At 35.2% G+C, this 15,762-nt stretch overlaps 1 protein-coding gene across 1 annotated transcript; it reads right to left on the minus strand.

Moving 5' to 3' along the window:
• Positions 1 to 5,944: 5,944 nt before the first annotated feature.
• Positions 5,945 to 6,895, minus strand: OR2B8B (olfactory receptor family 2 subfamily B member 8B). The gene has a single exon (XM_001494055.4). It carries the CDS (start codon positions 6,893 to 6,895, stop codon positions 5,945 to 5,947), a length of 951 nt encoding a protein of 316 aa, XP_001494105.4.
• Positions 6,896 to 15,762: the final 8,867 nt, after the last annotated feature.

The raw sequence follows: 15,762 nt of genomic DNA on the forward strand, positions 1-15,762 counted from the left end.
AAGGACATAAGTAAAAGAAAGACTTAAAAAAATCAACAGGAAAGAAATAAATGAAACTAATAGCTGGTTCTTTGAAAGGATAAACAAAATTGACAAACCTTTAGGTACACTCACCAAGATAAAAAGGGAGAAGACTCTAATAAATAAAATCAGAAACGAAAAAAGAGAAATTACAATGGACACCTCAGAAAAAAAAGATTATAAGAGAATACTACAAAGCTATATGCCAACAAATTGAATAATCTAGAAAAAAGGATAAATTCTTATAATCATACAACCTTCAAAAACTGAATCAAGAAGAAATGGAGAATTTGAATAGACCAGTCACCAGCAAGGAGATTGAAACAGTAATCAAAAACCCTCCCCAAAAATAAAAGTCTGGAACCAAATGTCTTCCCTGGTGAATTCTACCAAACATCCAAAGAAGACTTAATACCTATCCTTCTCAAACTCTTCCAAAAAACGAAGAGAAAGGGAACCTTGCAACCTCACTCTATGAGGTGAACACTACCATGATACAAAAACCAGACAAGGATAACATAAAAAAAGAAAATTACAGCCCAATATCACTGATGAGCATCAATGCAAAAATCCTCAACAAAATACTAGCAAATCGAATACAACAGTACATTTAAAAGATCATACACTATGATCAAGTTAGATTTATTCCAGGAATTCAGGGATGGTTCAACATTAGGACATCAATCGACATGATACTCCACATTAACAAAATGAAGAATAAAAACCACATGATCACGTCAACAGATGATGAAGAGAATGCATTTAACAAGATACAGCAAGATTTATGATAACCACTCTGAATAAAATGGATATAGAAGGAAAGTACCTCAACATAATGAAGACCATATATGACAAACTCACAGCCAATATCATACTCAACAGAGATAAACTTAAAGCTATCCCTCTAAGAACAGGAACCAGACAAAGATGCCTACCTTCACCACTCTTATTTAACATAGTATTGGAAGTCCTAGAAAGAAGAATCAGGCAAGAAAAAGAAGTAAAAGGGATCCAAATTGGAAAGGAAGAAGTAAAAGTGTCACTATTTGCAGATGCCATGATTTTATATGTAGAGAACCCAAAAGAGTCCATTTCTGAAAAAAACTTTCAGAAATAATAAATGACTACAGTAAAGTTGCAGGATACAAAATCAACATGCAAAAATCAGTTGCATTTCCATACACTAACAACAAAGCAACAGAAAGAGAAATTAAGAATACAATCCCATTTGCAAGTACAACAAAAAGAATAATATATCTAGGAATTAATTTAACCAAAGAAATGAAAGATCTGTACACTGAAAACTATAAAACATTGTTGGTAGAAATTGAAGAAGACACAAAGAATGGAAAGATATTCCATGCTCTTGGATTGGAAGAATTAACATAGTTAAAATGTCTATACTTCCTAAAGCAACCTACAGATTCAACATAATCCCTATCAGAGTGCCAATGATATTTTTCACAGAAATAGAACAAACAATCTTAAAATTTGTATGGAACAAGAAACGACCCCAAATAACCAAAGGAATCCTGAGAAAAAAGAGCAAATCTACAGGTATCACACTCCCTGATTTCAAAATATACTACAATGCTATAGGAATCAAAACAGCATGGTACTCGCACAAAAACAGACACACAGATCAATGGAACAGAATTGAGAGCCCAGAAATAAACACACACACCTATGGAGAGCTAATTTTCGCCAAGGGAGCCAAGAACATACAATGGAGAAAGGAAAGCACCTTCAGTAAATAGTGTTGGGAAAACTGGATGGTCACGTGCAAAAGAATGAAAGTAGACCATTATCTCACACCATACACAAAAATCAACTCAAAGTAGATTAAAGAATAGAAAAAAGAAACACATGGGACTACATCAAACTGAAAAGCTTCTGCACAGCAAAGGAAACCATCAAAAAAATGAGAAGATAACCTCACAATTGGGAGAAGATATTTGCAAATCATGTGTCTGATAAGGGGTTAATATCCAAAATTTATTTTTTTTTTAAAAAAGAACACATACATTTCTACAAAAGAAAACTAAGACCCCAATGAAAAACTGGGCAAAAGATCTGAACAGACATTTTTCCAAAGATATACAGATGGCCAACAGGCACATGAAAAGATGTCCAACATCACTAATTTAAATTATAAGGGAAGTGAAAATCAAAACTACAATGAGATATAATCTCATGCCCATCAGAATGACTATAATTAACAAAACAAGAAATAACAAGTGTTGGAGAGGATGTGGAGAGAAGGGAAGTCTCACACACTGCTGGTGGGAGTGCAAACTGGTGCAGCCACTATGGAAAACAGTATGGAGATTCCTAAAAAGCTTAAGAATAGAACTACCATAAGATCCAGCTATTCCACTGCTGAGTGTTTATCCAAATACGTGAAAACATGAATGTGTAAAGATACGTTCACCCCTATGTTCATTGCAGCATTATTCACAATAGCCAAGATTTGGAAGAAACCTACGTGCTCATCAAGAGATAAAGATAAGGAAGATGTGGTATATATACACAGTAGAATGCTATTCAGCCATAAAAAAGATGAAATCTTGCCATTTGTGACAACACGGGTGGACCATGAGGGTATTATGCCAAGCCAAATAAGTCATAGGGAGAAAGTCAAATACTCACGACCTCACTTATAAGTGGAGGATTAAAAACAACAAAAAACAAATACATAGAGACAGAGATTGGATTGGTGGTTCCCAAAGGGGAAGTGGGGAAGGAGGAGAGTGAAAAGGGTGATTAGGCACATGTGTATGGTGATGGATGGTAATTAGTATTTGGGTGGTGAACATGATATAATCTATAAGAAATCAAAATATGAAGTACATCTGAAATTTATATACTGTTATAAAGTGATGTTATCTCAATAAAAAAATTTTAAAACAGAATTCACTTTAAGTGATGATACTCAAAAGAAAATGTGTTTCTTGTGAGTTTGACTCACATTTGGGGTCTCTGAGATCACTCACCACTTGAGCCAGTGGTGTGTCCTGTCGCTCAGAGGACGCAAGGCCTGGAAAAATCCATGAATTGCTCTAGGGCATAATGATAGTCGGGAACTCCAGATGCTCAACACAGATGGGACAAAAAAATTTAGCCTAGCCCTGGGTACTATCACTACTGCCTTACCACAGTTGTTGGTAAGAATTCAAAAGGAAACAGTCCAAATAATTTTGGGGGCCATTGACACAATCCTGTAGTCTGTTATAGACAAAGCATGGAGAGCATGAGAAGGTAGAGATCTTCGATCCCATTTGAAAAATGTTACAGCACAATACTGAACTTGTGTTTGGTCTCTTGTTCAATTTTTTTTTTTTTTTTAATATTTTCATGGGGCTTAGAGATCTTTATTATCGGTAATTCATTTCCAAGTAATGTAACTATTCAAGTGCGATTCACGTGTTCACTTAAAGGAAATAAATCCATTTGGTGGCAGCATTTTGTGTGTCATTAAGAGCACAGAAGTAGTTTTTCACCCAGAACAATAGTCTCTGTAGTGTCGACGCAAATAACCAATAATTATTTCAATGCAAAAGAAAAGAAAAGAGTTTTATTTGAAACAAACCAACAACTATATCCTGGGAGTCTCAGCCGTCACAGGGGAAGCAAAGGTCCTGGAGAAGAGTGATTTTTAGCACAGATATATACCTTTTCGAAACAAAGATACATACATCAAACATGACAAGGGTTCATTGCTGCAAGGGTTCAAGGAGATGTTTGTGACAGATTAGCACGTACACAGCGGGTCAGCATGACCGTGGCATTATGGGAAGGGATACTTATCTTCAAAGAGTGCTGGTGTCATTAGAAGGGAGACCTTAATTCTTATCTTCAAAAGAGTACAATATTTTGCTTTTAGGTAATGATTAAAGCAGACATACCATACACATTTGACAGGCCAAAAGTCAGGCTTCTTTGGTTCAAATAAAATTCAGGTGAGTAAATTCAAACCTGAATGGCTTCCCCACATACTTCAATGGATAAAAATTTTCTTATATCAGTGGCTTCAGGAGACCTTAAAGTTTTCTGCAGCAAAGAAAGTTCATTTAAAGGATTTGAAAGTGACCATTTGGGTCTACTTATCAAGGTGCTGTTGAGCAATAACAGAGAGTGGGAAATTTGTCACCACTGGGGGTAAACAGTATTCCAAAACTGTTTTTATACTGGTATACATTAAGAATTACTATGGTGCCAAAATATATGGTTTCCCAAGTGTTGACTTCAAGTGTGAATGCTGGGATGCTATTAAGGATATAGATAGAATCTTGACCATGTGTATAATTTCTCCTAGCTGTCATTTCCGCCTCGCCAACCTGTGACTCATGCAAGATCAATTCTCATGAGCATGACCAACTGAGGGGGTTCAAGGCCCGGGAGGATGCAGGTAGTTGTCAGGACAAGAGACTATATAATAAGTTTTTACATATGTCTCCACCCAGAGACACACATGTACTTATCTGCACTGTACTACATATTGGAAAAATCTACTAAAAATCATAAACATTTCTGTGATGATACCATTGTCAAAGTTATAACCTCCACAGAAAAATACACTGTGCATGACATTAAAGATATACAAACACTAGGATTCATATCCCAAAACAAATTTACACTGAAAACTGAGCTTTGAAGGGGATCTGAGGGCTAGAATGTCAGATTCAATTTTTCCGGAATGTTTATACTTGCTACATAATTCAGAATTGAATGATGATTATTTCACGAGATGGCTGTTTATAAAGTTTAGGTATATAGACATTTTTAAAAATTAATACGCACATTATTCTTTCAATTTCCTCCTGATGAATCTGAGTAAGCTTCCACAAAACATGAGGTTTCCTGGGAATAAGGGGCCACTACTTATATCTGTATAGTATGTCACCAATTCAAATTATGTGGAGTTTTGCCAGATGTGAGATACAAACGCCATGAGCAATAGATGCCTGAATCAAAGAATTTTATAAAATGGTAAGAAGAGAGAAATTTAAACATATTTTTACCCTTTGGAAATTTTGCTGCATTACTGGAAGTAAAATATGTATAATATGAAATAGAACTTGGGTCACATGCTATTCATATATGATAACATCCCCCCAAGTCAGATTAAAAAACAGAATGGGGCTCACAAATTTAATATAATCAACATCCGTACCTCACATCCATGTTTTTTATGGCTATGTACCAAATTATAGGGAAGCACTACCAGCTAATGGCTACCATTGTCACCGGCAACATCATATCACTCCCTCACCCAGTGATCCTGTGTACAGCCTTCTATGAAATGAATGCTGCATAATATGGCTGCAACGGCAGTGAGTTCACTATATGGACTAACTTCAGAATGACTTTATCAGGATTGATGTTAGTAACTCTTTCTTTGAACTTAAAGTTTGTTTTTCTTACAGCTTCCCCCACCTACTTCTGTGAAAAACCTCTAATGTAGTCAACCTATGGACTTTGTAGTAGAACCATGATCAAAATGCCAGACTAAGTGATATCCCTCCAGCAACTGCTAGAAAATGCTAACAAGTTAATATTTCTTACAGCGTTTCAGTGGTTTTATGCTCTTATTTGGCTGTGTCTTTACAGTATGTACTTAAATGTCTTTTTGCAAGAGAAACAGAATAATGTTTCCAAATGGGGTTGCAAATAAGAAAACTTCATAGAGCTTTTAAAAATAATAAATATAACACAGATGTTCTAGAGACACTGAATCACCATCTCTGGAAGCTGGAATGAATCTATGAATGTTGATTTGAACACACGTTTTTCATAGGACAAGGAGGTAAGAAAATTCCCTTGAGAGTTGTTAGGGAAAATTTTAGCTGACACATGGAAGACAAAAACATCTTAAGGGCTCTGGTATTCAAAGACCTTCCATTAAACTGTTTTCCTCACCCAGTTATCTGGAGTCATGACCATTCCAAAGAACATTCTTCATTGCTCCCTTCACATCCTTGTTCCGCAGAGTATATATGAGGGGGTTGATCATGGGAGTAACGATGGTGTAGAAGAGAGCTATGAATTTGCCCTGATCCTGAGAGTAGTTGTTGTTGCGCTGGAGATAAGCATAGATGGCTGTGCCATAGAACAGGGTGACCACTGTGAGGTGAGATCCACATGTCCCAAATGCTTTTCTCTGCCCTGCTGCAGACTTTATCCTTAAGATGGCCCTGACGATCCCACCATAGGAGAACATGATAAATGCAACCGGTATGAGAAGTATGAAGACAACTACAAAGAAGATCTCAGACTCATTGATACTGGTGTCAACACAGGCGAGCTTGAGCAATGCAGGTACTTCACAGAAAAAGTGGTCTAATTTATTTCTCCCACAAAGTGGTAAAAGGAAGATGAGTACCGTTTGCAATAAGGAGTTGGCAAAACCAATGAACCATGAAGCAGAAGCCATCAGGGCACAGAGATGGGGAGGCATGATTACTGTGTAATGAAGGGGCCTGCAAACAGCTACATAACGGTCAAATGCCATAACTCCTAAGAGAATGCATTCAGTGCCTCCCAATCCTAGAGAGATATACAGCTGAACTACACAACCACCAAAGGAGATAGATTTGTTTATTCCCCTGAGATTGACCAGGAGCTGGGGAACAATGCTGGTAGTGTAACACAGGTCCAGAAAGCTGAGGTTGGAGAGGAAAAAGTACATAGGGGTGTGAAGATGTGGGTCCAGGTGGGACAATGCAATGATGGTTGTGTTTCCCAGCAAAGTGAAGATATAGAAGATCAAAAGAACCACAAAGAGGACCAGCTCCAGTTGAGGCCTGTCAGAGAAAGCCAGCAGGATAAACCCAGTGAAGGAGCTTGCATTTTTCTCTTCCAGCCTTGCTAGCATATGGTTCCTATCAAGACCAAGCATTTAGAAATTTTTAGAAGGTGTCTTTAAAAGAAAAGGAGAGAGGAAGAGGTGAATCTATCATGATAAAAGACACAGTCATGGGATTTTTATATGCAATTGTTTTCCGAAATGATGTACTCATTGAGATGGACATATCTTATACCAATGTAGTTCCACATTATCACAAAAAGTTATATCATTGATATTTAATGTAAGAAAAATCAAATAATAGACCTTGTGTTCCCATCATTCATGGGTATGAAAGGCCTGTTTCAGATTGAGTTTCATAAGATTTAAAGTACTATAAGAATACATGTACATTAGAGAAAATGAGAATGAGGGAAATACTGGAGCACGATCAGAAAGAATAAGAAAGAGAAGCAGACAGAGGCAGAGAGATTATTTGAAACATATATCTCAAAATTCTACAGAATTGTACATACCTCACATGCAATAGAATATAAAGCAAGATAATCTCTAAAATACATTCAGATATTGGAATTCGTGATCTAGAATGTACTTATACAAAGGATTAAATTATATTAAAAATATCACTTACAGCGCTGACTCTACATATTTTGGAAGTTTTGCTCTGTACTCTACCTAATCCATTGTATTTGTGAAGACTACCCTGGTCCTTTTTATGGTAGTCAAACAATTAAATACTCAGTCAGACACCATTCAATCACCATTATTCTGTTACAGTGTTGAACTCTTGCCCTCAAGATGCTTGAAATTACCAGACCAACTTTACAAGTCCTCTGAAAATTCACTGGCTATGCAGAGTCAGTTGGAATCAGAACTCTAAAATCCAGTGGCCAACAGTTTCCTTTTCCTTTTGCTGATTTCATTTTCAAATATTACCAACAACTAGAGTGTGTGGATTCCGGAAAGAGGTGGGATTATTTTCTATGAACGTTCTAATCAAGGTAAACATTTTTAAAAGTGATCCAATTGTGTAACCTATGTACAAACTGTAATGCTTTACATCACTCCCTGTGATAAAGTAAAAAAGATAAATACGTAGAGATAAAGACAGACACATCATCACAGCAACGACAGGTCAAAGACATATTGTAAAACAAAAAGAAATACAAGGAAAGGCATAAAAAACGAGATTTTGGTATTATAAAAATCTAAGAACATCCATCTACATTCACTTAATTTTATATACACAGCTTTCTGGAAGCTATCTTGAAGAGTGAGTTACACTGGACCAAACAGGTTGCCAGCTCTAAGGATGGTTGATTGCCGTTTTCATCCAGTTATTTAGTATTGCATAGCATGATCATACCCCAACTTAAGTGGCATCAGGAAATGAATATTTCAGTTCTAGCATATTCAAATGGATAATCACAGTAAATTTTTAATCTTTCTAAAACTTTTAAAATCTGAATCAAGTTAGTGTATAGATACACTAATGTGCAAAATAAATTGGTACAAAGTGGTAGAAAATAAATATTAACAAAATCTGAATAAGGGAAAAGTAAAGATCAAGGGAAACAAGAGTTAGTGGTAGAGAGGCCACTGGGAAATATCCTCTATCACAGGCATAAATGCCCTCCTTGTCCCATAATTTACTTCCAAGGAAAGCAAACAACCAAAAGATCGATGTTTTGAAAAGTAAAAGCATTCCCAGCAGCAACGTAATACATCATACATGAGAAGGATTAGTTAACTAAATTAACTTTATACTCAATCAGAAAACAACAGTATGTTAGAGTACTATTTCACATGTCTATCAAATACAATATTTAATTTGTACAAAATGTTTTCACATTTAAAGTTTGAAAAATTAATGTATCCAAAGGTTGAAGGTTAAACTGATATGCTACTTACATTAATAAATGTTAATACTGGCTGGTATTATTGAGTGTTTGATATGCTCTAAAATATTAACATGCATAATCTCAACTAATCTTTTAAAAACTTTTTGAAATTTATTACCGTCCCCTTTAAACATATGAAGAAATTGATTAAAGTGGTTAAATAGCTTACCCAAGATCCTTAAACTCCTAAATGTTTTAACATAAACCCAGGTCCCTTCAATATCAAAGGTCATACTTTCAACAACATTACTTTATCATCAATCAAATGGATTTAATAAAATTCAAAGGAATCGTCACGTGTGACATAGAAGATGTAGCATTTCACAATATTTCATAATTCCTTTGATTTCTTATAAGAATGTGATCAGTGATATCCACACAAAAATCTAGGCACAAAAAAATTCATAATAGAAATGATTATAAAAGTATGAGAGACAGTCTAAATGCGAAATGAAAGGATACATCCTCTGACTCACACCTGTTCAGAAGAGCAAACAAAAACAAACCATGGTCAGTCTCATGCATGCACACACAAATAGAGAGGCACTCGTTGAAATGAACTGCTGGCTAATTTTTAAATTGTATCTAATAAAGAAAGCATTCATGGAAGTGGAGAGCAAACATAAAATGCTAACTCATCCAAGGAAAACACCAAAATAATAATGCACCATTAAAATTAATTTACATGATTTCCATTTTATCATCTAAATAAGGACCAAGATGGCAATTGATGAAAGATAAAACCCCAGTGAGATCACGTTGTACAAAATATTTGTTGCTTTACATGATAATACATATATGAATAAAAAAGAATGCTGAAAGGCTACCTATTTGACAGTTATAAAAATGAATGATTTCAGGTTGAAAAATAAAATATCAGGCACAGGACATGCCCACTAAAACAGAAAAGAATGTGATTGTCTCAGTGTGTGATCATTGCTTCCAATGTCATGCAGGAGCGCATACTGGGAGGTATTAGGATACTAATGTCATATTCTATCTTCTGACTTTGAATTTTTTTCTCATTACAATTCTGGAAAATTATTATCTTTAGTAAGACTGGACATGGGAAAGATCTAATTGCAAAATGCTCTATCCCATTGATTCTCAAGAGTATGTTCGGCTGATCTAGATTACTTTGTTCTGTTCATCTTTTCTTACTTGGAATCCAACCTTTCTAAAGCTGCTTGCACCACCACAAAGGCAATCTTCCAAGAGAAAGAATTCTTTTTGGCTAAGGTCAAATGAGAAATTTTACTTCATTTCCTTCCTACCACATTTGAAGCATTGTGTAATTTGACTGGGAATCATCATCTCTGTTTAGACAAGCATCGTTTGACTCAATGCAGCAAGAAAGATTGATTCATTAGACAAACTATATAAATAATAGCGACTGGAAATATTATTCCTTAGGTACAGGAACAAAGGATGGTGTCCTTAGTAGCCATCACAATATGACGTGATATAGGAAAGTTCTGTTATAAAAATTACACATAAATTATTACTTTGGGTGCAAAAAAATAAATAATTTTTTAAGTGAAGATTATATATGAAGGAAAAAATTTAAATAGGTAAAATAAAACATATCTACAAAACAAAGATGGCATTCTATATAAAAATTACTATCAATAAAAGAATATACAGGGAAACAACATCTCACAAGCTGAGTACTGTATACATATTTTAGATATTTTTGTGCTTCTTTAAGAGAGGAAATAAACTGTTTAATACTAACAATACTGAAGATGCATTTTAAACATAGAGAATAAATATTGTGTTTCACAGAGAATAAGAAGCCAAAGGGAAAGAATGAAAGCATATTGTCTAATACTTTCAATACACACGTACACTATTTTTCTGTTACTGAAGGGCATATTTTATTACACCTAAATATGTTATATTTAAATTATTTTCCATGTGTACATACTGAGGTACAATGAATGTACTACAATCGGATGAAACGTCTAGGAATAAATCATTAGCTTCTAAAATGAACAACTAATTTAGTTCTAATATTTGGTGAATTCTGTAGTCTGTTCCTTTTGCCAATGGACATATATGCAAACCGACTGAGCTTTTTGTGGCAACAACAATTGCAACTGAAAATAAACGAACTTGCCAATTCCAAAAGCAACCGTGAGATCAAGTTCCATTCTACTCACCTTTATTCGTCTTATCTGTGCTTCCTAAGCTACTTTCCTACCTCATCTCCAGCTTACAGCCTTTAACAGAGTACTGGGGTTGGAACTCTGATATGTAGAATCAGGAATCAGGTTGTGCGGAGTGCAAAGGTTGATTATATCAGCATTGGATTATCCAGAAATTTTTCTTAAGCAAGAAGACACTTTCTCATGATGAGTTCACTTGTTTTCATGTGGCACTAGACCTGCTTTTGCCTCTAGGTGGTAGGAAGATGAAGAAAAGCAATTTCAAACTCTCAGTACTATTTCCCCAAATACAATGACTTGGCTTTATGACAGAGAGACCCTATGAGCAACATGAGAGGGTGAGATGGCACTACGCTGTGACTGGGCTGGCACAGATGGAGACTCAAACCTGTTTACCTGGCTGAAGTTTCAAGGGAATGTATGTTCTATGCTGTTGATTAGCTGATGTCACCAAGCTGTCCAAAGATGACTATCCTCAGGGAAAATGGGCAGCAAGGAGAATGTCTCTTCTTTAATTTCATATATTTGACAGAGGACGGGTAACACCCTATAGCTCTCTAGTTACCTTAGTTCTCAACTTTCAATGACTTAGATGTTTTACAAAGCCCTTAGATTTTTTTCTCAAAATTACAAAAGCTTTTTATGTATAGATAGATAAATCAATCATTCGGTTACTTAATTGTAAAAGTATACATGTAAATAAATTTTTCATTTAAATTCATTCATCACCAACTTATAAGGGATCACAAAACCAATAATTAAGCACACCTTAATCTTTAAGGGAAATATAATGGAGAACAACCATCACTTTTATTAACAAACTCCTAATGTGGCTAATGAATAATGTCTCATATCCTCTATAACAGTCTTCAGTTTATATATAAAGGTTTTAATGATTTACTCAAGTAATAAAAAGAAAATTCTTTAGTGACATTTACATGGTTGGTTATCTTGAATTTCACTAGTCTTTGCATTTAAATTCCAAATGATTTTTAGTTCACCAGGATAGTTACAAATATTTGCTAAAGAAAAATGGAAGAAAGTAGATGGAGGTTTCACGTGTTAAAGTCAAGTTTGAAGATCAACCAATTTATTTAAAAACATCTTTACTTGACTATACAGGCAACAGACAGCTATAAATAACAACATCTGACTTTGGCAAGCTTGGGCCCTAAACATCAAATGAAACTTCAAAAAAGATAAAATACCTTTATCCACACTGGAACACCTTTTGTTTCAGAGTAATAGACAACTGCTAAATAGTGGTATAACCTAGCTCAGAGAAAGCCATTTAGGCTTGAAGCATCTTGGTTTTTATACGTCATTAGTGACACAAGTACAGAGAGCGTCTGTGATTAACTTCCATTCTATAGTCAATTGTTTCCCATATATCGACAAATTCCAGTTTTATTTGTAAGATTTAGCTAGTGAGATAAGCTATCTTTCTCCTCCTAAAAACATTCTTAGGTTAGAATTTTCTCAGTTACAGCCCTACTGGTTAAAATCCCATCATAATATTTAAAGGAGGTCTAGTGAAGACTAATACTGCTTAGGGTGTCAGAGGAAGGAGGGAATTACAGAGCTACTATTAATGCTTTTCTTCCCTGTTCACTCTTGCAGTTGTAAGTGTTAATTGGTAAAATCACTTAGGTAGGATAATAGTTTTACTTTATCTGGGAATGCTGACCTGCAATAACATTCCTCAGTTTAATATTCTCTCAAGTAGTTCATGGTCATGTTCCCCAAACACATGAATAAGAATGCTCATAGCAGCGCAGTTTGTATTAACCCAAACCTGTAAATAATTCAAATGCTCATCAACAGTAAAATGGCAAAACTGTGAGCTATTCATACAACACAGTACTTTACAAAAGAAAGGAATAGACTACAGCAAAACAAATTGAAACATTGTCCTTCACACAAAAATGCTGAACAAAACATGCCAGTCACAAAGGAATCAATCTGTCTACATAAAGTTCAAAAACAGGTAAAATAAACTGTTGTTTATGAATGCAAACATAGGTGGTAAAACTATAGTTATAATCAAATATTATAGCCAAAACTAAAAAGAATATCGAAAGGCTGATTATAACAAAGTCAAGATCAATGAAGAGAGAAAGGGATGCAATTGGGTAGAGGCTGTCTGAGGAACTGTCCAGGTTCTAGTTTACAAGGGTGTAAATATCATGACTATTTACTTAATTATTATTTAAAATGAACATTTTTAAACAGGTATAGGGAGAGACAGGCAGACAGACAGACAGAGACAGAGAGAGATGGCCAGAGGAAATAAGAAATAACACATAGGACAATGTTATACTCATGTTATACCCAAACTATACCTATGACTATAAGAAAGCAGGAAACAAAGCAGCTATATAAAAATAGCAAAAATGATTAGGACTGTTTTTAAATGAATAAGGCTGATAAAAATCACATTTGGAAAAGCTAAGTTCTGAACAAAGGAAAAATTATTAGGGATTTTTAAGGAATCAAATTGGTGGACTAAAAGGAATACAAGTCTGAAAACAATCAATACTGATCTGAGGAAAAGTAACATTAATGTAAAGGAAAGAACAGGAATGCTTCTGCACCCGGTTCCAGGACACCATTCTCTCCGTAGAGTAGACACAGTGAAGATAGCCTTTCTTCTGAAATATCTAAATTGCCACCACCTCAGTAAAGTATTGAACAAGCTATTTCTAGGCTCTGAATTATTCCAAACTCTCAGATTCTCTTCCTCACTGCTTGTCGTCTGTCTGAGATAAGCGGAAGGGAAGGTCCACGCTTCCTAAGTGAAATGTTATACCACCCTGTACTGCTGCTCCGCTTTTGGATTTCTGTATTCATCACTAGATAAATGGATAAAGAGCCCAAGTGGGGAAAAGGAAAGGGAAAAGGGCAGAAACAAAACGAAAGATAGAGAAGACAAATACAGAATGACAAGAACTGAGACAGTAGATATATGCAGAGATTTCAGTGAAAAAGACTACAGATATATACACTAAATGTGAAAACAGAAGGAAAGTAATAGGGGAAACAATAAAATTATGGGCACAGGGATTCTCAAAAGCTCAAAATGCATTAATTACAAGTAAAGTAAAATATAGTGCCAGACTGTAAAGCCAGCAGGTTGTTTAATTATTCTATAGTGGAAAATATTTCACTTCTTGAAAGGACTTTCACATACATGGTCATCTTACACAAAATGTGGGATGTATTGAATATAGACTCTATGTTTCCACCAAAAGTCAAGGGTAACGAAATCTGAATGCTTTCTATTGAGCACATCCAGTCCCTCACCCCTCTCCTCTGCAGGATGTGACTCTGGAGATTCTCAAGCAGAGTTTTCATAGACAGTCCCATTGCTTCTATGAAGTTCTTGAAGGATCCTCCCAAACTATTTCATCTTGGAAGGAATTTTCTGGAATCTAAAGAAAATTACATATAATTAGTCTTGTGGGGAAATGATTATGAGCACTATAACCCAAAACCTGTGGAAAAACCCCCAGATCACATGCTGCATTTCCATCATCCATTCCCTCCCACTCCCAAAACAAGCACTTACATTTTCACACACACAAGACATTTGCTTTAGAAAGCTTCCAAAATTTAGTTTACTATGTCTTCTTTGATCATTTGACCAATGAGTGAATCTGTGTTCAGGATGCTGAATATATAGGAAATCTTATAACAATTTGAACCAATTTCTATCTTAACATATTAAAATTCTATTAACTTTAGTCATTATAGGACTATCCTTATAATTCTTATGTAATTAAACTATGGAAATTATTGACATCTTAAAATTGAAAATTATAAACACAAGGCTTATAATCACACTGAGGAAATCTTTGAATGTACAGCATGCTAATGAAAACATTAAGAAAGGTTGATTGTCATTTCTTGGTAATCATTAGCCTCTATCTAGTGAGAGTAAAGGCTTATTAAAAGGAATAAAAAAAAGATATTCCATTATTCCTTGGAAAGAGCATAACTTTGAACTCTGAAAAATCTGGGTTCACATCTTGATCTTGTCATTTAGAAGCTGTGTCACTTCAAGCAAGGATTTAACCTCCCTGTTCCAGAGTGTGCTCAACTGTAAAATAAGGATGATATTGTCCCTTAAGGTGTTGTAGCAAACAAATAAGATAAAAAATATGAAAATGCATTACAAATTGTAAATCATTGTATAAATGCAAAGAACTATCAGCATTTCTAGCCAAAATCATTCTTTTTCTTCAGTCCATTTCCTCAGATCACCTTCAGTCATGCCATGCTGTTGGCCACTTCCTCCTTGAAATGGTCTTCATTAGCTTTTATAAATTGTTCAGTCCTGATGTTCCCACATGACAATGACCATTACTTTTGCACTTTTTCTGAAACCCAAAATCCTTTTCCTTTAATTCTCTTTTTAGCCATTTCCTCTTCAAAATGATGGTACTTCAGTGAACCACAAAAGAATTGCCAAAAGTATATCAAGCTCTGAACCCTCTCCCCAATCAGACTTCTACATTTCCATTGCCATTCCTGACACATGTACTTCAAAATTTACATACACTATGGTTCTATAAATCCACTGTTTCCCTCTCCCCAACCAAAAGTAGCAGTTTTAGTTTCCTGTGGCAGCCATAATGAAGTACCACCAACTGGGGTATTTAAAACAACAGAAATTTATTCTCTCACACTTCTGGAAACCAGAAGTCCAAAATCAAGTTATCATCAGCAACGCACTCTCTCTCTGAAACTTCTAAGGGAGAATGTGTTCTATGCCTTTCTTTGAGCCTCTGGTGTTGCCAGCAATCCATCACATTCCTTGGCTTGTAGACTCATCTTTGTTCCAATCTTTGGCTCTGTCAACACATAG

The sequence above is a fragment of the Equus caballus genome, chromosome 20 (genome assembly GCF_041296265.1).
Source record: "Equus caballus isolate H_3958 breed thoroughbred chromosome 20, TB-T2T, whole genome shotgun sequence".
In the NCBI taxonomy this organism is placed as follows: Eukaryota; Metazoa; Chordata; class Mammalia; order Perissodactyla; family Equidae; genus Equus; species Equus caballus.